The sequence below is a fragment of the Candida margitis genome, assembly GCF_024628925.1.
Source record: "Candida margitis strain CBS 14175 chromosome Unknown scaffold8, whole genome shotgun sequence".
In the NCBI taxonomy this organism is placed as follows: domain Eukaryota; kingdom Fungi; phylum Ascomycota; class Pichiomycetes; order Serinales; family Debaryomycetaceae; genus Lodderomyces; species Lodderomyces margitis.
Window position 1 is genome coordinate 272,079 of NW_026261749.1, and position 23,673 is coordinate 295,751.

At 36.9% G+C, this 23,673-nt stretch overlaps 11 protein-coding genes across 11 annotated transcripts; 6 read left to right on the forward strand and 5 right to left on the reverse strand. All coding sequences in view use genetic code 12, as the record gives it.

Moving 5' to 3' along the window:
- Positions 1–1,184: 1,184 nt before the first annotated feature.
- On the forward strand, positions 1,185–1,820 carry CANMA_000828 (uncharacterized protein; the record flags this gene model as incomplete). Its single annotated transcript, XM_051818221.1, has 1 exon — positions 1,185–1,820. The coding sequence occupies one exon, from the start codon at positions 1,185–1,187 to the stop codon at positions 1,818–1,820; it is 636 nt and encodes a 211-aa protein (XP_051673642.1).
- Positions 1,821–1,882: 62 nt separating this feature from the next.
- Positions 1,883–4,519, reverse strand: CANMA_000829 (uncharacterized protein; the record flags this gene model as incomplete). The annotated part of the gene is made up of 1 exon (XM_051818222.1): positions 1,883–4,519. The coding sequence occupies one exon, from the start codon at positions 4,517–4,519 to the stop codon at positions 1,883–1,885; it is 2,637 nt and encodes an 878-aa protein (XP_051673643.1).
- A 199-nt stretch (positions 4,520–4,718) lies between these two features.
- NBP2 (Nbp2p) lies at positions 4,719–5,432 on the reverse strand (the record flags this gene model as incomplete). The annotated part of the gene is made up of 1 exon (XM_051818224.1): positions 4,719–5,432. One exon carries the CDS (start codon positions 5,430–5,432, stop codon positions 4,719–4,721), a length of 714 nt encoding a protein of 237 aa, XP_051673644.1.
- Positions 5,433–6,718: 1,286 nt separating this feature from the next.
- Positions 6,719–7,480, forward strand: GIR2 (Gir2p; the record flags this gene model as incomplete). Its single annotated transcript, XM_051818225.1, has 1 exon — positions 6,719–7,480. One exon carries the CDS (start codon positions 6,719–6,721, stop codon positions 7,478–7,480), a length of 762 nt encoding a protein of 253 aa, XP_051673645.1.
- A 2,004-nt stretch (positions 7,481–9,484) lies between these two features.
- CANMA_000832 (uncharacterized protein) lies at positions 9,485–10,774 on the reverse strand (the record flags this gene model as incomplete). The annotated part of the gene is made up of 1 exon (XM_051818226.1): positions 9,485–10,774. The coding sequence occupies one exon, from the start codon at positions 10,772–10,774 to the stop codon at positions 9,485–9,487; it is 1,290 nt and encodes a 429-aa protein (XP_051673646.1).
- A 4,630-nt stretch (positions 10,775–15,404) lies between these two features.
- On the forward strand, positions 15,405–16,274 carry CANMA_000833 (uncharacterized protein; the record flags this gene model as incomplete). Its single annotated transcript, XM_051818227.1, has 1 exon — positions 15,405–16,274. The coding sequence occupies one exon, from the start codon at positions 15,405–15,407 to the stop codon at positions 16,272–16,274; it is 870 nt and encodes a 289-aa protein (XP_051673647.1).
- A 321-nt stretch (positions 16,275–16,595) lies between these two features.
- Positions 16,596–17,765, forward strand: CANMA_000834 (uncharacterized protein; the record flags this gene model as incomplete). The annotated part of the gene is made up of 1 exon (XM_051818228.1): positions 16,596–17,765. The coding sequence occupies one exon, from the start codon at positions 16,596–16,598 to the stop codon at positions 17,763–17,765; it is 1,170 nt and encodes a 389-aa protein (XP_051673648.1).
- A 245-nt stretch (positions 17,766–18,010) lies between these two features.
- CANMA_000835 (flavin-linked sulfhydryl oxidase) lies at positions 18,011–18,769 on the forward strand (the record flags this gene model as incomplete). The annotated part of the gene is made up of 1 exon (XM_051818229.1): positions 18,011–18,769. One exon carries the CDS (start codon positions 18,011–18,013, stop codon positions 18,767–18,769), a length of 759 nt encoding a protein of 252 aa, XP_051673649.1.
- Positions 18,770–18,837: 68 nt separating this feature from the next.
- On the reverse strand, positions 18,838–20,113 carry CANMA_000836 (GOS1; the record flags this gene model as incomplete). The annotated part of the gene is made up of 2 exons (XM_051818230.1): positions 18,838–19,205; positions 19,456–20,113. The coding sequence occupies 2 exons, from the start codon at positions 20,111–20,113 to the stop codon at positions 18,838–18,840; spliced, it is 1,026 nt and encodes a 341-aa protein (XP_051673650.1).
- A 172-nt stretch (positions 20,114–20,285) lies between these two features.
- CANMA_000837 (uncharacterized protein) lies at positions 20,286–21,236 on the forward strand (the record flags this gene model as incomplete). The annotated part of the gene is made up of 1 exon (XM_051818231.1): positions 20,286–21,236. One exon carries the CDS (start codon positions 20,286–20,288, stop codon positions 21,234–21,236), a length of 951 nt encoding a protein of 316 aa, XP_051673651.1.
- Positions 21,237–21,760: 524 nt separating this feature from the next.
- ISU1 (iron-binding protein) lies at positions 21,761–22,366 on the reverse strand (the record flags this gene model as incomplete). Its single annotated transcript, XM_051818232.1, has 1 exon — positions 21,761–22,366. The coding sequence occupies one exon, from the start codon at positions 22,364–22,366 to the stop codon at positions 21,761–21,763; it is 606 nt and encodes a 201-aa protein (XP_051673652.1).
- Between the last annotated feature and the right edge of the window lie 1,307 nt (positions 22,367–23,673).

The window sequence follows — 23,673 nt, forward strand, 5'->3', positions numbered from 1 at the left end:
CAATGCCTACGGTCATCTTGGAGCTGTTATAATTTCACTTTTGTAATTTTGTACAGAAAAGAGCCATTTAATCTTTTGTCCTCTCCTTTTGTTTGATTCCGATAGTTGACATTTGCATACCCGGGTTTCATGCAACTGTATCGTAAATTTACTTCAACTAGACATATAACAAAGAAAAAAACTCAACCCCAATAAAGATACAAGTAAAACAATACTGAATAAAGAGTTGAAGAAATAGTGTATAAAGTCTGTATAACTCTGTTCGCTTTTTAAGTGCGATATCCTTCCACAACGATGCAACGTTGTTTTAAACTTTGGTCACAAGACTCTTCTTCTTTTGTTGCACGTTTGTTCGGCTGTATATTTGAACAGAAATAACTAAACGAGGTCGGCTTTTCATTAAATGCCGCAAATCATTTCCTCTTATTTTTTTATTTTTTCTTGTTCTATTTTTGGCACGTTCTGCCACATTTTTTTTGGGGGGGGATCAAGGGCTGTGTGGTTAGCTCATGCTCCAATAGAGCCCCTCTTCCCTATTTAGATCTATACTTAAAAGGTGCAATGAATTATCCGAAGGGCGGAGAAAGTCTTGATCCAAATGGCATTTCTGTCCAGATGACTTTTATAAATAACTTTGTTCCAACAGAAGTGCCGTTTAAAAAACATCCAAAGTGAAGCAAAAAGAGGCTGAAAATCAACTATTTATAGCTTTAAGGGCTTTTTTGTGTGTTACCAGTGCAGGCACTTCTCTAACAAAAAAGTACCTCATCACTCCTATTGCTTTGTTTTTTTTTTGATTATGTTTTTGGTGGATAACAATGCAAAGTTTACACAAACATCAAATCAACTTACCGCCGTGCTCTTTTTTGATTGTTACAGTCTCTTGAAGGCAAAGTAACAAAACAGTCAACCACAAAATAGTATTTATAAATAGATGTTGTTTTACTCTATAGTAATTCTACTTAAATGTCAAGAGATCCTGCATTTTTCAACCAAAGTTCTCTAGACCAACTTTACTGTTACAGTTTCCACACTCTTTAAGCTTTGCATAATTTTAGAAGTTGACTCACCTTCGTCAGGTATTGCTAACTTCACCATTAAAAAAGGTTGTGGAAATATCAACAACCCCAAACTTCATAGGCACCGTCTAGTAATCACTGATTGCAAACAGACTTCAATACAAAATGAGTACAGACTATTGGACAGGTATCCAGCAAATAGTTAATGATACTTATCTACCATACACTCCCTTCAGTTCTTCATCTTCACTAATTAAAATTGCCTTTTCGCAATGTGTCACCTTATTATTTATGCTCCGATTCTTCACACCAAAAATTTCTAAAAAACACAGTCTAATAACGCATTCAAACACTAGTAGAATATTGTTTGAAATGGCTTTATGTATTGCAAATAATGTTGGTTCTTTATCCATTATCGCATCGGCTGCAGACTCAAGATATTTTACTATTGACTTGAAATATGCCCTTGCTATTCAAGTAATCATCATTTATGTCTTGTTCATCCTTGACGTATTTGTTTTTGACACAAATGGCGTCCAGCGTAATAAGCAAGAAGAAGAGGATAGTGTGGCGTTGTCTGAAGAAGAAATTTGGTATAAATACCTACGCAACTTGAATAATGATTTCCTCAAGATTATCCTCAGTTACAACTTCATCATGATTACGAGTCTAGACGAAGGATTGACGGTAAAATTGGTAGACTTTGGAATAAAATTGTACTGTTTATGGATTATGTTACGTTATGAATTCAAAAAAGAAGAGGAAAAAGAAATGGTTTCCGACACAAGTGAAAAGGTGTGACTGGGACTTAGGTTTATATTTAAGTAGAGATTTACATATATAAATGTTCTTTTACGGTAATACTACTTGTAACTTCTTATAAAAAATCCGTCAAAGAGGCAGTTAGTATCAGCATTATCGTCGTTGTAGTCATCCATTGAGTGTCTGTCATTATCTTCGTCATCAGATCCACTACTGCTTTCGGACAGCTCTTCTTTATGGGAGTGACTCTCATCATACTCATTGTCATACTCATCAACTGCTCTCATTTCAACTAATTTTTCTTCATCAGTGTCAACCCAGGAGGAGAAATGTCGTGAATAGGTCTTCAAAAGATCAACCATTTTCTCATTCTCATCCTCACTTCCATCCTCGCTCGTTATCCCATCATAATTGTTTTTCTCTTCCACCCCTTGCCTCCTTTTGCTATCTTTTTCCTCCTTATTCAACTCCTTCTCCCATTGATTCAACCTCCTAATATCCCCAGGAAATATTTCAGTCTCGCCATCGAGCAACATAAATAATAACCCATGCTCATACATTCGCAGTTCCAACACATCATGATCATCAATTTCCTTGGTCTCCAATCTTATTAACTTGGATTCAAAGTCCTCATCGAGTGTGCCATCAACAACAGAGCCAAATTTCCCATTTTGATATTGATGCAAATTGTGAATAGTTGGAATCGTTCTTTGGTTTGGTTTCCGAATCAAGTTGCCGAATGCTGGCACAGAAGTAATATTGGTGATGTTGTTAAACCATCGACGATGTCCGTATTGATTTGAGTAAACTTTCTTCACCAATGGTTTATCAAAGTTAAACGTGGTATTAGGACGTGAATAGCCCAATTGAGTTATGCTTGATTTGATGTTCCTAGGAAGTATGGTGATGAGCTCAGTGGGTCTTGAGATGACACCTTGTGGTACATGATCCGGCTTTTTCGTTTTGGTGTTGACGATATTTATCAAGATATCTTTTGTGATTTTTTTCACAAGATTTTCCAATACTTGACACAATTCATCGTCACAACATTTACCAAACATTGTTGACATATTCAGTCGATTAATCAACGTATCTGTGTCATCAACTGAAGCATCATCATTATCAACCGAAACCTCATCGCTAGTCACTGCTTCATAATTTCCCTCTGCACCCATCAACATACTTTGTTCATCCTCATATTTGATGAAATATTTCAGCATCTCATAAGCAGCGGGAATTTCTCCATATTGCACCAACCGACTGTTGCATTCCTTCAAACCTGTTACATAACCCCTTCTCACTCCCTCCTTCTTTTTCAAGTTTTCCAACTCGCGTTTCAATAAGTTATAATAGGTGGTAATTTCCAATTCAGATTTGCACATGGATAAACTAATCATGTCCAACTGATGAATAGAATATCGAGCAAGCAAAGTAAAGAATAATTCCTTTTCTGCACCTGACCAAAACTGCCCAGGATACTTTGATTCATTAGGGTATGATCCGCCGTAATTGATTTTCAGTGATGATAGTGGCAATTCGGGAATGCATTTCGTAGGGTCAAATGTCTCACATACAAATCGATTGTAGAATTTTACATAATTGACATTTGGTTGACGCAATGGCCGCTCTTTTATTTGTCTTGAGTCGTTATCACCATCATCGTTGTTCTTCATCACACTTGTTGAGGCATCGCCACTATTTGTAGGATCTTGTTCCGGTTGCGTGTTTGATTCGCCTTTCGTCCTCTTCTGTTGTCGCTTCTCTTCAGCTTGTGCTGTTCGTTTGCGTTTCCTATCAATCAAAAAAGTGCCATCTTGTGATACCTCTTCAACGTCTTGAGGTTTCTGACTCTCTGGTTCAGACCCATCGTTAGGCTTTGCCACTATTTTGCTCGACTTGAGTTTCTGCTCCAGTTTTTCTTTAAACTCTAGCAAGGATATGCGGTCTTGTCGAGGCTTGTTCAATTCTAGCCTCCAATTATCCAATTCCTCCATTATGGCATCACGATCAAGTCGCTTCTTTAGTCGAATGTTTTCCAAATACCCTTCTAGTTTTGCTATCCTTTTTTTCAATCTGTCTTCCAACTTGTTTTGCCTTTGTTCTTCGTGTATTGCCTGCTTTTGGGCTTTCTCTTCAAACTTGGCTGGCTTTATTTCCATTCTGTCACACCTCCTATGTTCAATCTGTTCCAGTTGTTTGTGCTTTAATAGATTATCCTGTCTGCTTATCTTTCGTCGATCAAAATCTTCTCCTTTTAGTCCAAGGTGCTTTTCAATGCGTTCGTTTATTTGTTTATCTCGATTCTGTCGTCCTTCCCTTGCATCCGGCACCTCTTCACTGGAATACTCGTTTAAATCGGATGAATCTACTAACAGGTCTGATGATACCCCCGGTGATGATTGATCTGCATTGAATGATGGGTTGTTTTTTCTCAGTCGACTACAAGACCCACTTCCAAAAATCATGTCAAAATAGCTGACTGGTTCACTCCTTCCCGCTGGTTCATCAGTAGCATTGCCATTGGACAAAGATTTTTGCGTCGAATGTCGTAGTACTTGCTGCTCACCTTGTGGCTCCTCTCGAACTTGCTTCTCATTGGACTCCTCTAATGAATGTGTTTCCTTCGGTTGACCATTTGATAACCTTGGTTGTATTTGCGTCAAAGTTGGAAAACCTTCAACTTCACTATCTCCACTACTCTCACTGGATGTCGAGTAGGGTAGCTGTATAGATGTCATATGAACATTTGCTGAACGATAAAGGACCAACTTGAAGATTGTTTTTGATTGAAAAAAAAAAACAAATGGTTTAAACCGTGATGCGCATCGGATTCATTGATCTCTTTACAAACGCAAGAAGAGAGATGCGAAATCTCTATATTTCCTATACGCTAAGCTATACACATCTGACTTTATATTTAACTCTTCCTCAGTCATGTCATATCTTCATTTCATCCAATGATTTACCAACCGCATCATCCACTTTCTCATTGTTCCCCGGTTTGTTAATTGTATCCACAGTCAGCCGTGAAGACTCTTCATCTGTGTCTACCCATTCGTCGTCTGAACCTGCTCGTACTCCACTTGCCTCTGGTTCATTGTTGCGCAATATCTCAGGTAAAAACGGTTTCGCCACATCTTCCTCCACATCGTTTCTCATGTCTAGTAGACCAATCAATTCGACATATTCTTCAGGTACAAGTCCATTTTCACCTGTTTCTGGGTCCTCGGCAACTAGCCACCCTTGACCATGTCTATAACTGATCCATATCAATTGGCCTTCGATTAGACCAATTTCATTGTCATTTTCTGGTTGGAAATCAAAAATTGCGCGAGCTTCACAATTTATCTCGTCTTTTTCATACTCGTCATCGTCATCTTCTTCCTCTTCTAATTCACCTTCATAATCGTATTCGTCGTAAGTCCTGTAGTTCGAGGTTCCATGATGTCGCGATCGACGGTCGGAGGTAGCCGAAGAAGATGTGGTGGATGTGTTATCGGATGAAGTTGCCTCATCATCCTCGGGTAGCTCATAATCACTAGATACTCGTGTCTTTCGAAACCGCTTAATCGACGCCGTGAAATGTAGTGGGTGTGATTCAGGGTATCCAAAATCTTTTATCTTGGTAGTTGGTGGGAATCTAGGACTCATTGTAAAACTCCAATTGTTGGTGATGATTATGCCGTGGAGATATTATCTGTTGTTGGCGTTGGCGTTATGTTGTAGATATACTCAACGCTAGAACCCTCTTTTCAAAAGCTTCGCCACCAGGACCCCTTCGTGGATAATGATAGTTCTAAAAATAGCCAAAAAGCAAAAAAAAACAAAAAATTGCACCGAGAAAACAAAAATCCAACTGCCTCTGTCACACAAAATGGAAAAAAAAAAAGATTAGCAGCCTAAAATCTTCGAAAGTATGAGAGGTATGTGTTGGGTGTTAAATTGTGGATTATCTTGGTGTGTCTTCTTGAATTCAACTCGCAGTAATTTTGTTCAACAGTTATTTGTTTTTTCGTATCGTAAAGTGAAACACAAAAGATTTTTGGTTTTTTTTTTTTCTTTTCTTTTCCTTTCTTTTTTTTTGTCTAAAGAATTTTTTTCTGGTTTATTATTTTGGTCTTTCAATGTCTGTGTATGTATTGTGTACATACACTATTTTAATGAGATTAGCAAGAAAGACCTGAACTTAACTGGGTGCTGTGAGTAAGTAGGGTATACTGGGTATGAGGGTTATCAGTTTGAAGGTTATACTCCATACTATGTAGATGACTCCACCCCTGAATGGCTCTCAAAATTTAATGTGGGTGTGTGCCTGGGTCGCACGACCGTTTTAACGCGTTTCCCACAATTTAAAATCAAACGTTCTTCTGTTCAAAATATTTTTATCATACCATTTGAAGAGAGAGGTTCACGTGATTTCTTGCCTTTTGCAGAGTAGACATGGGATTCAATCTGCGCTGTAGCTTTGTTGCAAAGTTCTATAAACCTTTTCAAAATGCGACACGGAGTTGGAAAAGTGAATCAATCTAAACAAAGCCTACTGTGGCTTAGTTTAAGGGATCTAACAGGTCAACAGGCACTGTCACCAAAGATGCTTGCGATTTCTGGACGTGGCGAGAAAGCTAAACTCGTTAGTTTGTGGAGACACTACCGTCAACAAAAGCATAGCCCCATCTTGACACCAAAAGGTATGAGTTCAATAAATCGAGTTGCGGGTGTTGTGAGATGTGTATAAGTTAAACTTTCCAGTAGCTCTCATCACAAGCAAACTCTTCTCTAAGATACTCTTGTGTCTGGTTTACATAATTTAAATCGATTGGTAGCATTCATTACATGTTTACAGGTGTTGAAAAAAAAAAAGAAAAAACGACATAAATCCCGCCAAGAAGGCATCGTTTTCCATCACCCACCTGTCAATTCAAATCACACTGCCAATCATGGACCACCAGGAAGAGCAATCACAAGAGGTTGAAATTCTACAATCGATATATCCTGATGAACTAGAATTTCTCAACGATTCACAAACTCATTTCCAGATACGAACCAATTTAGATACTGATAGTGAACGCAAACATGCCTTATACTTGGTTGTGAAATATCCCAAGACATACCCTGAAGTGGTACCTGATCTACATATAGAAGTTGCAGAAGTAGAGGGTGATAGGGAGGGAGACAGCGACGATGCGGGTTATGATGATGACGAAGATGAAGACGAAGAGGCCAAACAAACAAGACTTGCACTAAATATGGCAGAAACGATCGAATATGAACGAGATGACTTATCAAAACTTTTGTCGAAGTTGAACGAAGAAGCAGAAATTAGTATCGGTATGCCGTCGATCTTCACATTAGTCACCGTACTCAAAGATGAAGCAGAATCCTTATTCAATGACAAGTTGATCGCCAAGACCAATGAATTTGAACGTAAGCGAAATGAATTGGAAAAAATTGAACAACAAAAATTCCAAGGTACAAAGGTGACTCGTGAATCATATAATGAATGGAGATTAAAGTTTAGACAAGAAATGAAGTTTGAAGAAAAAGATCAATTGAAAATGCAATTGATGCATGGTGGAAGATTGACTGGTAAGCAAATTTTTGAACGTGGATTGGCTGGTACTGAAGAAGAGGATGGTGCTGGTAATGGTGGTATCGAAGGTGATGAGTTGGCAGAAGGAGTCAAGAATATATCTGTTTAAAAGGAGGAGCTAGATTGTTGCAATGTTTGCATTGAGTGTGCTATGGAAAGAGAAATTTTAGAGGTCTCGGATCAGTTTATCTTGCTGCTGAAAACCCACTTAGTTACACATTTAATGGAATACTTGTCACATATATTAATAAGATAACTGATTCATGGCTTGTTCGTGATCATTACAATGCACTTTTTGTAGGTGAATTAGAGACCACAATTACTATTAGACGTTGAGTGCCTCTTTAGGCAAAATAAAACCAACAAAAGGCAACATGAACAACTTGTAAGCCTTTGGAAGATTATGGATTTTCTATTGTATAATGTAGAGGTTGATTACTCAAGTGTCTAAGTGTCTTGTTCGCGTGACTTTCTCATATACTCACTCCACACACACACTCTCTCTCTCTCGTGGGTCATTAGTGTATTTGTTAAACTGTGACAAATTCGAAGTACATTTACTAATTAGGAACGAGTTTTAAATAGAAATAAAAAAAACCCTTCATCGGTTATAAAATTTCGTCTCTCATTTTTATTTATATATTTATTTAATTTATTTAATTTAATTTATATGTCAAGACCGTTGCCGAGATTATGCTGCTGCAGAATGACCGCTAACCTTGTTCCTAACCATTACCCCACATATTAGAGACAGAGAGCAAAAAATAGGGGGTTGGTGGAAGTGTTGGGGTGGTGGTGCATAGGGGACACAGTTATGATTATAGCGGGATTTTTATCTGAAACAAGAAATTACCTTAATAAACCAGTCCACATCTCCTGCTGGTGCCGGTTTGAGGGCTTTTTTGTTGTTAAAATGTTAATAGGAATAAGTTTTTAACAAAATTTGATCAAAAGTATGACCCTATAAAGAAAAAAGTGTTAGATTTCGGATTTAAAACAGGATTTAAGAAAAATAAAAAATAGAAAATAAAAAAACTACGGAGTTAAAAAAAAAAGAAGGAATTAAACGGAGTTGTGATCGGAGTTATATGTTGTCACGTGTAGACATATTGATGAGGTAGCGAAAGTTAACAAAAGTATAACCAACAATCGGTATTCTGTTTGACTCTGGTCCTGTTCAGCTTCTGTTCTCTGTTTCTGTTAAATACCGATTTGCTTCACCAATGTTGAATGGAATAATGGATCTTCGTTATCAAAATATATCTCAACTTTCATCATATTAATGTGTGCAATTGTATTAGCCTTAACAAATAATAAATGAATTATAATAAATTCTGACGTCAAATGACAACTTTATTTGCATCCCGTGTATCAACAAATTATCACCAGCAAAGAAAGCATGTTACTATAAATACGTCATAATTGGTTAATAAGGTAATAACTTAACAACGTAATATTAATGACGTAATAATAAGACACTCTTATTTTGTTATTATTACCACCAAAAGTAAAACAACAATAACAACAACTGAAACTCCCTTTTTTCACCAGACATCAGTCCGTTCAGTCTGAAACACAACTTTTCACCAACATATACCAAAGGCTTTACTAAACAAAATACGGATTCTACTATAATTGATTCTCATTTTGCATGTGTGGGTATATGTATTTATCATTCTATAAACAAGCAAACAACAAAAGTTAAATAATGTAAGTAAATAAACACTGAATTGAAATGTAATAATGTTAGAAGTGAATAATCCATTGATATAAAAGCAACCGAAATGTATAGTAATAGCAGTAGTGGCATCCTAAGTAGTAGTAATAGTAATAATGACATCATAATCATCGTAATCGTAATCATAATACCGTCATTATCAATCATCATCATCATCATCATCATCATAGTAATCATAAATCATCCATCAAACATGAAGTCATAAAATAAAGCACAAAAAAAAATAAAAAATATTACTATCATCATATCATAATATCATAATAGCACCTCCATATGAAACAGACACACATTTTCATCTTTGTAACCTCGCTTCTATAATATCCTTATGCTCTATTGTAAACCAAATCAAGTCTGAATCAAAAAAAGTATCAAGTTTTAATAAATTTGTTCCAATGTCAAGTTCTCATGTTGGAATAAACTGATGGGAATATAATTGGGTCCTTCATTAGATGGTGATGCTGGTAATGCTGTAGCTGTAGCTGTAGCTGTAATGGTAGTGGTAGGGATGTGTAAACTTTCATGATGATGATCGTCGTTGACATCAAGTGTTTTTCTGGGATACTTGTGGTGATGGTGATGGTGATGGTTGTGGTGGTTGTGTGAATGGTGGGCGTGATGGTTAAGCAAATATTCTTCATCCTCGTATTCATCATCAGTTAATGAATTAGTATGGCATAGTTCTGGCATATCATGATGTATATGGTCAATTGTAATATCTGCCTTCAACCCTTCTGTCGGTTCTTGTTCAACAGAATCACAAATAATTGTTCCCTCATCATCGGACTCTTCAATGTCAGTATTGATATCTTCATCTTCTTTTACCTCTATCTCTTCCTCTTCCTCATCTTCCTCAATAATGGTTGGTGTGGAAGAAGACAAATTCATAAATGGTAAAGATTTATAACTAGGTGTCGATGGTATTGTTGTTGTTGCTGATGATGATGGGTTTAATGGCATTGAAGTATTGATGGTCAAAGTTCTGGGAATTTTGGCTTGGATAGCAACATCTTCTTCAACTTCTTCTGAATCGGAATAAATATAATAATCATCAGAATCGGAATCAGAATCAGATGATGTGTAAGTCAGTGAGTTATCATAAGCTTCATTTTGGTGGTGTTCTTCTTCTTCATCATCTTCATCTTCAGAATCAGAATCATTAACTTCTTTGGTTGTGATTTGAGGAACCATAGTTGCATGTTCATAAATAGCACCATTCAATTGTTTGATTTCATCTTGGACATCCTCTTCTTCTTCTTCTTCTTCTTCATCATCGTAGTCACTATCGGAATCGGAATCTGAATCTGAATCTGAATCTGAATCAATCTCATACTCAGTAATTGAAGTCTTGTATAGTAATCCAGTGGTAGTGGACACTTCTTCACCATTATCTAAATGTCTTGACTTAGAAGTAGTAGCCTCTGAAGGTAAATCAAATTGTACATGTTTCTCTTCATCACTACGAGGCTGTTGTGCTTGTTGTTTCTGATGTTGTTGTTGGCTATAGCTGTTTCTTTTCTCAGTTTCTTCAGTGATGTAATCCATTAAATTGTCCAACATATTAGCCTGTACAACCAAGTTACGTAAGGATGATTTAGGTGAGGCTGCTTCTTTAGTCAATTTCAGTCTGACTTTACTGGCAAGTATATATGTTTGAGCAAATGACATATGTGGAGATGTTGATGTTGATGTGGCAGCCATGATTTTATACGCGTTTTAGTATTTTTGTTTGCTTGTTCTCTTTTGGTCTCGTTCTTTTTTTGCCTTTGGTGACAAATATATAACTAAAGTGTAAGGATAGTGACTTTAGGAATTGGATGGGAAAGGGAGAGGAGGTAGGAGTGGTGGTGGTGATATAAATATTGAATATGTGTGTATGCGTATGTATATGCTATTCCACTTGAGATATAACACACTGGTAGTTGTTAGTGTACGTGTTGTTTTGCTGATGTCCAATGTTGGGTAGTTGTTTGGTTAATGCTATATATATATATATATGTGTGTGTGTGTGTGTGTGTGTGCGATACTAGGAAGTGGCTGTTAAAAATCATTTGAAGGATTTTAATTGAATATAAATACAAATTTACTGATGTCATATTATTTAATTGTTGTATCTCTTTCTCTTTGTCTCTCTCTGACTAATTGCAAAAAAAAAACAAATAAAATAAAAAAAAATACCTCGGCGATAAAAAAAATAAAATTATTTCTTTTCTCTTCTGTTGTTTGTGGTTTGTGTAACTTACATGGAAATAGGAGTTTAATTTAACTTGCGGTTCTAGGCTTTTACTTAATCAAACAATCAAGCAATAGCAAATTTATTCTAAGAGCAACTTTATCACCAACATCAAGTACACCCCCCCCCCCTCCTCCCCAATACTCTAAATACAATATGTCTTGGATCTATTTGTCTTAGATCCACCAGATAAAACGGTTGCTGTCATAAAGATGAAGCAGAAGAACCAAAAGTATACAAAAGAATACTCTATCGCACTTTATTAATCTTCCAGTGCAAAAGAGAAAGGAGATGTATTCTAATTCTATTGCAAGAGATGTGTGTCCTTGCTTTGTGATAATCACACCTGCAGTTGTTGATATTGAGTCTCTCACTCTCTTAGTCTGTTTGTGCTTAATATTACTGTCGCAAACTCAAAGTGTTAAAATGGATCCATCTCCACCCTACAAAAGTCTCCTTTCCTTTTCCTCTTTCTTCAGTAAATGACGTGGTCTCTGAGTTGGACTTAATGTTTTCGACAGTTGGTTCTTGTTCTTCTCTTTCTTCTATAGTAAACTAGTTGGCAATACCAAAGAGAATAGTTTAGTTCAAAGTTCTTTCCATAAGTTTTCCCACCGACTACACAACTGCAAAAACAACCCTATTGTTCTTATTCACAAGCCGATTCAGGGGGATCACTAACAAACTGTTTAATACTCTATTGTTTTCATTGCTATCCACGCAGACCCAAATGTATATTACTCTTCTTCCCGGCCGTACCAACACCGATAACCACACCCATACATACACACACACGCTCGCACTCTTTTACTCTATCTCTTTATGTCAGAGTCATGATCCCTCGTGGTTTCCGAAATAACCATTTTTTTCTTTTTTTACTCCAATGCATAATGCACGCAATAATACAATACAATATACAATATACAATAACATGTAAAGTAAAAGATACACAATGTCGCGAAAACCATCATATTTTGTGACAATCGGTATCAAAAGAAACTCACGCTCGGTTATTGATTAAAATTCACGGAACAGAGAATATTGTAGCAGTAGCAGTAACAGTAATAGTTACGAGAAGTATATAGTTCTTGTATTAGACTGACGCTTAAACATAAAAGAACAAAATAGAACTGAAAGACGGACCACGGGACACGGGTAGTTTCCACATTTGTCAAAAAAAGTGGCCGAATTTTCTTTATTTTGAAAAACGGCTTTTACTTAACGCCGTAGAGTGTAATTAGTCAGAGAGTTATGTCCGATTAAAACAAAAGAAAGAAAAAAAATAATATTTTTTTTTAATTTAACGATCGGAGTTTTTTTGCTTTCGTATATCCGAGATATCAACAAAAAGAATAGAATACTAAGGACCTGTAATTCATTTATGCAAAATATGTCGGGTTAACGAAGTTATGATTAACTAACCTCCGAAAAACAAAACCTTGATACTAAGCCACATTATCCTACTTTACTTACTACTTTTATTTTTATTTCCTCTTTTCGCAGTCATTTCTTATTAGGTGTAAACTAGTAGTATAACAACAATAATATATAGATATATATATATATATACATACATATATAAACATCAGCCCATGCTTTTCTTCTTCTTCTAGAAACAGCCTATTTCATCTTTGCGAGGTACCACTACTAATAACTAGAGAAGAAAATCATGTCATCTTTAATATCTCCACTCCTCTACTCCTATCTATCCATCATCTAGGCTCTCACAATTCAATTGAAAAATTGGTTCGGTTTTCAAGCATCAACTTTGTTTGTGGTGATGGAAAAGAAATAAGAAATATTACAGCTTTTAAAAATTTATTCATGTAGCCAACATAAAGCATTCAACAAAAGGAACAAATACCAGTTTGACAGTAGTTACAAAATCATAGTCTTAAAGACAATAAGAACTCTCTATTGGTTACCCAGGGATACCTAAACAATATGCCTTCTTTTTTCTTTGTTAGCGGCTACTGAGAAACAAAGTAGCCTGTAATGTTAATGTACCTACTACTATAGAGATGGACTTAAAGGTGTTGATATTATATTACTTTCTCACGTTTGTTTCATCCCACGAGGTTTACAAAAAGATATAAACGAAAACCAATTTTTCTTTTTGGTTGGATTTTGATACCAAAATATTTCTCCAAGAACAATTTTTAAAAAAGAGATGCAGATGCAGTAGTTTTCGCAACATTTAACAAAGTCAAATCAAATGAAATTATCTGTAGATATCAACTTTGTTTTCAATTGTTAAATTTTCACCCCTTCTTTCCCTTTTGGCTTATTTCCATTGCGCATTCTTTTCAAGCATCTTCAAGCATCTTCAAGCTATTGCAATCTGTTTTTCTCTTGCAACTTTTGCCGATTCATTAAACCACTTGACAGGGAATTCTAGAACATCTTCAAACCATACACACCCCTGTATCTCTTCTTAATCTCTTTCTATTTCTTCTTCGTTTGCTCTAAAAGGTTTCGCTTAAAAGTAGTTGTTGAGACTAAAGTAACTCTTCTCTTCTCTTCTCTTCTCTCTTCCATAACGGTTGCTCTGTTTTTGTGTCATTTTGGGTTACTTCTTAGACATTCTTTCAACAATACATAATACCACAAGCAAAGCATAGAAGGCAGTTTCAGATCAAATTTGGCAGGCATTGCTTCTTCTATTTCATCTTCTGAAGCTGCTATTTGTTAGACACACAAAGGGGTGAAACACTTTCACCCCAGTCAACAATTCAAGATATGATATCTTCTCTCTATTGATGACAGCACAGCCGAAAGAGCAATCTTCAATTCTTCTTATCCAATGGCAATGTAATACAATAAAGATTGCAAATTAGCAAACTATAAACAAAAGTTAGCTATACGAGCAGCGCCACAGTTTTCGGGGTGGTGGCTATCATATCTTGTTCTGCAAACATGGCTACGAAATTATGTCATCCACTGATACCTTTCTCTTTCTTCGGTTTCCCTTTTTTATGTTTAGTCAATGGGTTCAAATCCACTTACATATTTCATCATTACTCCATCAGTGCAATCCTGTCCACAGTCACCAATTACTGTGTGATTTCTTCCAAGTTGGACTTATAAGAACCCTTTGAATACCATGCACCACCATTTAAGTAAGGCAATCCTGATCCCATAAACAACTTGTATCTAACATGAGTTAACCACAATTAGTCCAGCCCACCTTGTCTCCCCATTTCTGTTTCAAAATTCAAAGTACAACTTATAATGCAAGGAGCAACCAGGATTGAATTTACTTTGACAAACAGGACAAACAGACCCACTATTCAAATACTCTTTAGATGTCAACAGGGTAAAACAATTGCCACAAATAACCACCTTGTCTCTATCTTGAACATGAAACTTGTCTATACTATGGTTATTCAACTCGTCATGGCATTTAAAACAGGGATAAAACGTATCGGGACAACACTTGAATTTAAGAGCAATGATGTCTAATTCTGAATGGTAGTGGGTACATCGTGTGTGTGAATCAACTAGTTGTCCTTTGATTATGCATCGAGTATTGTCAAGTTGTTGCGTTTGGCTAATCACACTGTTCATATTGAGGGAGGCGCAGACTTGAAGGGTTCAAAAGCTACTTTTCTGGGCTTGGATCATGTGCCTATTCTTCCAAAGGCTATGTGGTTGAAAGGTCACTGTTGTTTGTGATGTGATGTGTCATGACATGGACTCTCATCCTCAATTTTGATGTCATTGTACAGCGGTTAAACACGGTAGCGCGATATTACTACGCCTCTTGCCGTATACAGTGTTTTTCATAATTGTGTCGGTTCAGTTTGAATAATTATGTCGCACTCGTATGAATCACAAATAAAAGCACCGTATAACCTGTATATAGAAATTGACGCCAAATCGGTTTAATCAATGGCGAGCTTTTTTTCTCTATTAATAAAAACCAAGGCGGAATTACCCTATACCCAGCTGAAACTTTCATAAGAGAAGTATCTTTACATCCAATACTTCAATCAAATCAAGACCCTTGTTCAGAGTAGTCACCTGTTCAAAGAAATTCACATTACATATTTTCAACCCGCAATAATGTCGCTTTCAAGATCGTCTTCATTATCCCGATCATCCCCATCTCCTAAAACGTCAATCATCATATCCAACTTCACCAAGGAAGATTTTGTCAAACCAGAGCCAGGCTCGACCAAACCGAAGCTTGTTTCCAAGACGTTGTCCTTAGTTGACCAGATTAAATTAGCGGTATTGAACAAGGATGATCAGGTATTGAATCATATTACATATTGGTCAGTGTTGCCATTTTTAAACAGGATAATCATCATATTCAACAATGAGCAAATAGCTAGTCAAACATTGAAATATTTACAAGACACATTGAAACCTTTTGATTACCTTAAAGTATCATTACAGGAGAACTTATTACAACGATCAAAATCACAAGATCAAATACAAGAAATGAATTCACCAAATTCCAACTTGAACGTGACCAATAGTTTAGCCAATTTCAGAACTTTCCATAATGATCCAGACAACGATTCCAACATTTTGGACTATGTGGAACCTGCACCAGCCCAATTCAACGTATTGTCAGATTTGTCCAAATTGGGTATAGATTTAAGAGATTACAACAGTGATGAGCAATTGAATGAATTGAAAGAGGATGAAGAGGAACAAGAACGGAGATCAAAGAGCCCCGGTTCTTTATCGCCCGTGATATCACCAAGACAGGACGACCTCTTGCTGCTGCTGCTGTCGGCACAACTGCCGCCTGTAATGAGAAGAAGATCAACAAAGACCTTGTTTAAACCGAGCTTGAGGGTGAAAACTGGTGCTGGTGACAATAATAGCCAGACTTCAAATCATGGAGTTTTGCAATCGCCGGCACAAATCAAACTGACTGACTATCCACAATCGCCAACGATAACTTTGGATGAAACGTTTTAAAGTGGGTGGAACGTGGGTTAGCTATTTTATGTACGAATTTATTTATTGCCAGTGCTAAAGCGTTAAATGGGTGGCAGATATTCAATATATATTCAACCTCAAGTGTTAAATCCATTTTCCTTCGTTTTTAAACCAATTCTTTGCAACGATAATACCTCTAAAGAGTTTATCTCCTATCAAAAGAATATTACTCTCCTGCATATAGCCCATTTACCAAAAGGAAGTTGCGCATGGGAAAAAGGTTAAAAAAAAAACTCACCAACGAAAACTTCACCAACAACGAATTACACACCCAATCAAACGTTATTATTTGGTTTCATCATGAAGTTGTCTAGCACTATAGCTTGGTCATTGATAGCAAGCACAGGTTTCGGTTCAAGCGAGGCTGTGACTGCACCATGCCACTCCTCTAACTACCTTGTGGTTCGCAATGTTGATGAACCGAAAACAGGACTCACCAACAAGGATGAACAAATATACCTTGATCAATTTCTTGAACGGGACACACATGGTAATGACTCACTCGATGAAGCCTTAATGCCAATGATTAATCAATTGATTCAATACCAAACCCCATCGAAGGAGAGGTCAAGGAAGACGATATATAACCCAAGACTTAAATTGTTGGTCAATATAGTCGGAGGTGAATTGAGCCAAGAGCCAAATTTCGAATCAAAATCGATGCAATCCGAATTTGACGACTTGTTTAGAAAAGCTAAATCAGAAAGAAGTGGTAAACTAACTGATGTGTTGACCGCACTTTCGCCAAGCGAGTCAGTACAGAAGCATTTCCAATATTTCTCTGAACGAACAAACAAAATCTGGCAAAATCACCAAGAAGGTTTGAAACAAGAAATAATCAACTATAGTCCTACTAATGAGGAGATGTTTATCCATGAGTTATCCTCGTTGGTCCACTTGCGTGACTATGTAAAGGATGAAAACCCAAACAATGGACAGTATTATACTCAAATTTCATCGCTCTTGTCGATAAAAAACAAGATTGGAGCAGATTCAACTACATACAAGCATGCAGTAGCATCCTTGCAAAACACCCTCCAATCATTAGCTGAGTACTTTTCAATTTTAGTTGTCGAATCGCCAAACTACACAAAAGACATTACCCATTTACAAAAGAGATCGCAAGTTAGGTCATCAGTTTCGGCACCGGCATTCAAGTACGCTAGCAAGCAAGCCTGTGAAGTTGCTACTGATAAGTGCTCAGCCCACGGTGAATGTAAGGAAAGCAAGGAGCATTGGAGTTGTGTTTGTGAACCAAGCTTCAACAAAACAACATCAAAGACCACTACTTGGGTTGGCTATGACTGTGCCAAAAAGGATGTCTCAGTACCTGCCAATTTATTCTTGTGGACTAGTATTGCCTTAATATTGTCTTTGGTTGGTGGTGTCAAATTATTGGCTAGTATTGGCTCGGATCCTTTGCCAGGAGTATTGGATGCTGCTACGTTACCATCGAAGAAGACTATCTAATAGGCAGTAATAATGTAGCTATAATCAATTTGATAATTGTAAAGACGTGGTAAACTGTTTACTTTGTAGATATCCAGCGCCGCATATGAATGTCAATTTCCCAATTCAGTAAAGAACAATTCAAAGGGAGAACGAAAAAATAAAAATAAAAACAAAAATAAAAATAAAAATTATCTCATGTTATTCAGAGATCTCGATTCCCCAAAACCACCAAAGTTTACTCTACAACACTTTAACTTCAAGCAATGCTGAAATATACAAGAAGACCGATAGTCACGACTATCTCCTTAATTTCATTAATATGTATCATCTATTTCATGTCATCAACGTCACTGAACTTGGAGTCTTCGTTAGGTAAAGTTAGATCACCAATAAATTTAAATTCCAATACATTGCAAACCAATTTAGATTCATTATTGGAGAGAAATGTGGTACAGCTGAATGATCAAGTACAGAAGCCATTGGAGGAACCTGGTTCGGATGGAGCTGTTGGCAACTCGCAACAAGAACCCCAGACCAACTCCAACACCAATGACCCTACTAAAGATGCTGTTGATGTGGCTCAAGCGTTTATGCCCAAGATGGCCAATGAAACTTTGAAAGCGGAATTAGGCCGTGCTACATGGCGCTTATTCCACACTATATTAGCTCGATACCCCGATGAGCCTTCAACTCATGAACGCACGACCTTGAACAACTATATTCAACTTTTTGCCCAAGTCTACCCCTGCGGTGACTGTGCTCGTCATTTTCAAAAATTATTAAGCAAATACCCACCACAAACCAAGTCGCGTAAAACGGCTGCATTATGGGGGTGCGATATACATAATAAAGTTAATGATCGGTTGGGCAAACCGCAGTATGATTGCACGACAATTCTTGAGGATTATGATTGTGGATGTGGATCGGATGAAAAGGAATCGGATTCTACTTTGAAAGGCGAGAGTTTGGACCATTTGAAAGGGTTGACTGTGGAGAAGGAAAGGTTGCAAAGAGGTGGATAAAGCAGCAAGGCACGAAAGATACATGAAATTGGACGGTAACTTTTTATTGAAGTATATAGCTTTATTTTTCACATAATTATACAACAGCCGAGTGATTGCTGCTGGGCTTGGCGTGTATGCCTGAATGAATTAAAGCTGGCAAATTTGTTCTGATCAGTGGGCAATTTCCAATTGTAAGGAATGAGATAATCAGGAGTTTCTTCAACATAGTTGATGATTCTAGAAACAAAGGTTAGTATTGCTTGAGTGAACAGGGAAGATTTACGAAAATCAACATACAATTCACATGCTCTTGAAGCTGGTATTCTTTCTCTTTTCAATGTCTCCTTGAGCCGACTATTCAATTCTTGAATTCTTTTCAACTTGATTAGTTGTATTTGTTTTTCAACTTGGTCATTCATATTGGGTAGAAATGGGTCGTATTTGGACTGGGAAGCTGGCAAGTAAGAAAAGGTGTCTTGTTAGGAAATAATGTTGAATGTGTCCTTTGCTCTAATCATTCGCTTTCGTTGACGGTGGGAAGATTATAAATGTAATTTTTAACACGAAAGTAATCAGAGTTAAAGTTTGTGTAACATTTGATATGAAACACCACCACGATAAGAATAATAATAAGAAAAAAACCAAATATTATGTTACACTCCTTCTTCCTTTGCCATTCTATACAAAGAACAAAAATAAAATACAAACAGCAATGACAGTGGCCAATATTAACGTGTCTCTTTTCCGCCTCGAATTAATCTTCAGAATCAAAACATTTATACCCGGAACATTCTGTATTGTGCCTAAAATCGACAGCTGGGCATTTTGCAAATACTGACGTTGATTAATCAATTCATCACGAGTATTGTATGCACTTTGCAATAGCCTGTCGGCTATGGAATTGACATTGTCGGCCCGTTGGCTTTCTTCAAGGATATACGAATCCGGATCCGTGTCTAATGGATTGGCAGGAGCATTGCGTCTCTTGTGGTTGGATATATCTGATTGAACAGTAAAGAGCAAATTATTCCGATTTCGCTCCTCAGTCAAGGTCGATTCTATACGCTGGAATGAATTCTTGTGGTCGTGTAAAATTTGTTCATGACGAGTAATTTGTTGCAATTTGGAAGTACTTAATTCGGTAGTCGCCGATTCACTGATCCGGTTGAGTTTGGCAATTGTAGCATCACGTTTAGATAACGTATCAATAATTTGTTGTTTAATTGATTCTTCGTCTTGCGTGCTTTCTAACGATTGTGATAGCTGGTTTTGAAATTGGGAATATCTGGCCAAGAGCGATTCTGTTTGCTTCTCTAAGTTAAGTGCTTGTGACCTTATCTGGGTGAATGAAGATGATGACATGGTGGGTTTGTGTTGACGGTGAAATATTGAAAATCAGAGTTTGATCCGTTGTCACTTTTTTTGCTTTTTTCTGTTCTTTTTTCCTCTAAGTGACGAAATAAATTTAATGTGAGCTTGGTAGCTTTACTTACATCACCAACTATCATATTCCCACACTAACTAATTCTGCCTCATGCCTAAAGAAGAGCTTCATCAGGTCACGCCTGAGCCAGTATTCACTTTGGAGGAAGAATTAGACTCAATCGATAAAGATCCGCACCACCAGCGCCTTTCTCCTCGCCATAACGACTCGGAAAAGAAACCCATATCGCAATGGTTGATCCCTATACTTTACCGCATTCAAAAATACAGTGCCTACTCCTTCATTTCATTTCTCGGTATTCATGTGACATCGGTGGTGATAGTCCCCATAATCCCAGTTGATAAAGAGCTCAAGCAACAGGTATTTTCTCTAGCCAAAGCGGTGTACCAAGACATACCATTTTTTGAACCACTTGCTATCATCGGTGCATCAGTTGTCCATATTGTTGCTGGTTTGGGATTGCGATTGGTACGAGGGTACAAAAAGCACCAATTGCATAAAAAGATAGAACAGAGGAACAAGAGGAATAGTGTGATGAACAATAATGATTCATTCCGTATTAGAGATGACGATGATGACATTGGGTTTGGTGGGCTATCCAGTATATTTGGTCTAGGATACAGGAAATCCTTCATTTCAAAGCTCTTGGGAATCACGCCATTACAATTTTCAGGATACTTGTTGATCCCAGCTGTCGTCTACCACTATTACAAATTTCGATATGTGCCAATGTCTATAGAAGGCGATTCATCCTTGATTAATTTGGATTACATCTCCTACGTGTTAAATTTGAAGCACCCCAAATTCCAAGCATTGGCACTTACAAGTTTAGTGTGGGTTGCGTCGTATCATGTGACTAATGGGGTGATGAAGTTGAATTCGTGGTATAGTAAGAATTGCAAACGCATGGGGTTGGCTATTGTTAATTTGGTCGGGGTTTGTGGAATGGTTGGGGTTTATTTATTTAAAAAGGAAGAGATTGATAGTGGTGATTTTCTCGGGAAAGTGTTTACCAGGTATATCAACTCTTACTTATTGTGAGAGTGTACATAGAGTAGTCCTTGTATGTATGTATATAATGAGACGTGTATTTTTTTAGGTTGGTGTTGTAGTGAGATGTTGTGGCGATAGTAGAACACAAGTAGAACACAAAGTGAAGGAGGATGTATCCAACTGAATAATCACAGGCATCTAATTGGACGGGCGTAACAATAGCACCACAAAAGCCGCGTGTCCGACTCGCAAAGAGCCAATATAGTAGCGAGTCAACCGAAAGACAACTATAAAGCAAATTAGTAGACTACAACCAAATAATCACTTAAATATTAAGCCCATATAATATAGCATTTACTAAACAATAGAACTATACACATAATTGAAGCAAATAGTGTTTCTCCTCCTGTACAATCCCTCCAGACTAGGGTACATTGTTCCTCAACCCATATCAGTGGCAGCTATTTTGAAACCTTTATTGTAGGCACCACATGGAAAGAATAGCACTTAGTAAATAATGACCGATAAGGTCTCTAGAAATATAATTAACCAATGGTGTGTGTAAGCAAAGCTTAAGCGGTTACATTAGCAGTTGCTGATTCAGTAGCAGCGGCTTCTGGACCCAAAGTTGGCTTCTTAACCAATCTCTTAGATCTGTAGTCCTTGACGGCTGACTTGATAGCATCTTCAGCCAACATTGAGCAATGCAATTTGACTGGTGGCAAAGACAATTCTTGGGCAATAAAAGTGTTTTTAATAGCCAATGCTTCTTCCAAGGTCTTACCCTTGACCAATTCAGTAGCGTATGAACTACTGGCAATTGCTGAGCCGCAACCAAAAGTCTTGAATTTGACATCTTCAATTTTACCAGTCTTCTCATCAACTTTGATTTGCAATCTCATAACATCACCACATGCTGGTGCACCAACTAAACCAGTACCGACATCGGAGTCATTCTTGTTTAAAGTACCAACATTTCTTGGGTTTTCATAATGGTCAATAACCTTTTCGTGGTATGATCTCTTGAATAATGTGGCGTTAGGAGTGGTTGTGGGTATGATTGAAGATGCAGTTATTGGTGACAAGTGTGAAAGTGCAGGTATTGATTGTCTAGCAATAGTGTTTGATCGTGACCTAAGTAAATTTCTTGAGTTTCTAATAATTGACCTTGAAATCATTGTTTAATTGTAAGTTCTAAGTTGTGGTTTATAAAACTGTTTGAATATATTAGTATCCTTGAAAGTGCTTATGAAAAGTAATAAGTTTATTCTGATAGGGTGTTATTGAACTCTTCTTGTATATATATATATATATATATATATTAAAAATTTTATGTGAAAGATGAAATTTTATTAATCATCAATAGAACGAAAATAACACATAGACTCTCTCATCTTATATAAAGGATAAAGTATGTATTATTATGTCATCGATTTATCAATGTACACGACTTTGTTTTTTTCCTCTTGTTTTTCCTTTTATCAGTTTCATCATATAAAATACTGGCCTTAAGTACACTACCTACATAATTGCGTAATTATTATTGGATGAATTGTTTTTTTTCTACAATGCACCAATGCCTAAATGACGATCCGGTTCCGAAAAAAGGATTTTTTTTCCTTTCTTTTCTTTTGTTTGCCTAAATTTATTTACTTTGTGAGGGGAAAAAAATACAAAAGGAGTCAAAAACCTAGTCACACATTCTGACACGCAAATTTACTCAATTGTCTAGAGCCATTGAGTGTGTCTGAACTTCAGATTAGAATCTAAGAATCACCTCTATACAACAGAAAGCGTTGTTTTTGTATCCATTATAACACCGAAATAAAGGCTAAGTCTTGGCCACATATGCATGCTGATATCGGTCATACCGCGTTTTCTTTGAAGAAAATAAAATACGCTTCGCAAATTAGATACTCTTCTTCTTTTTTCTGTTTCAACGTGGATGGTAGCGTTCGTTTAAATTTACCCCAGTTACACGACCACCGAGTTTGTCTCCTATTTTATTTATGTTGAAATTGGTAGCACATTGTTCCCTTATCTCCTTAAAATTTTTAATTTTAGAAGTAGTTTATCAATACAAAAAGGATTTTCACCCCCCCCCCCCCTCTTGTAATACAAAAGGGGCTATGTAGGTAATATAAAGTTACGCGAGCTGTAATGTAGGTAGCCAGTTAGCTCCATTTGTTTCTTACGTTAATCTTTTGTTTTCTTACTGGGTATACTTTGCTATACCTTCCCCACATCTTCAACAATACGTTTGTATTTTTGTTTTGTTTGTTTTCTAATTTGAACTCTGCATAAAAGCATAGAAAGTTCTAAATAAAGAATAATATCACAGTCTATCCTAAGTTGAAGCAGAGACACGGGAGAGGGGCAACAGCCCAGCTTTCTCCGAAGTCTCTAGTGGAGACTGTTCCTTCCCCTCAATAGGCATTCACACAAAGGAAGACCCACAATTATTCTCTTTGGTTTTTGTGTTGGT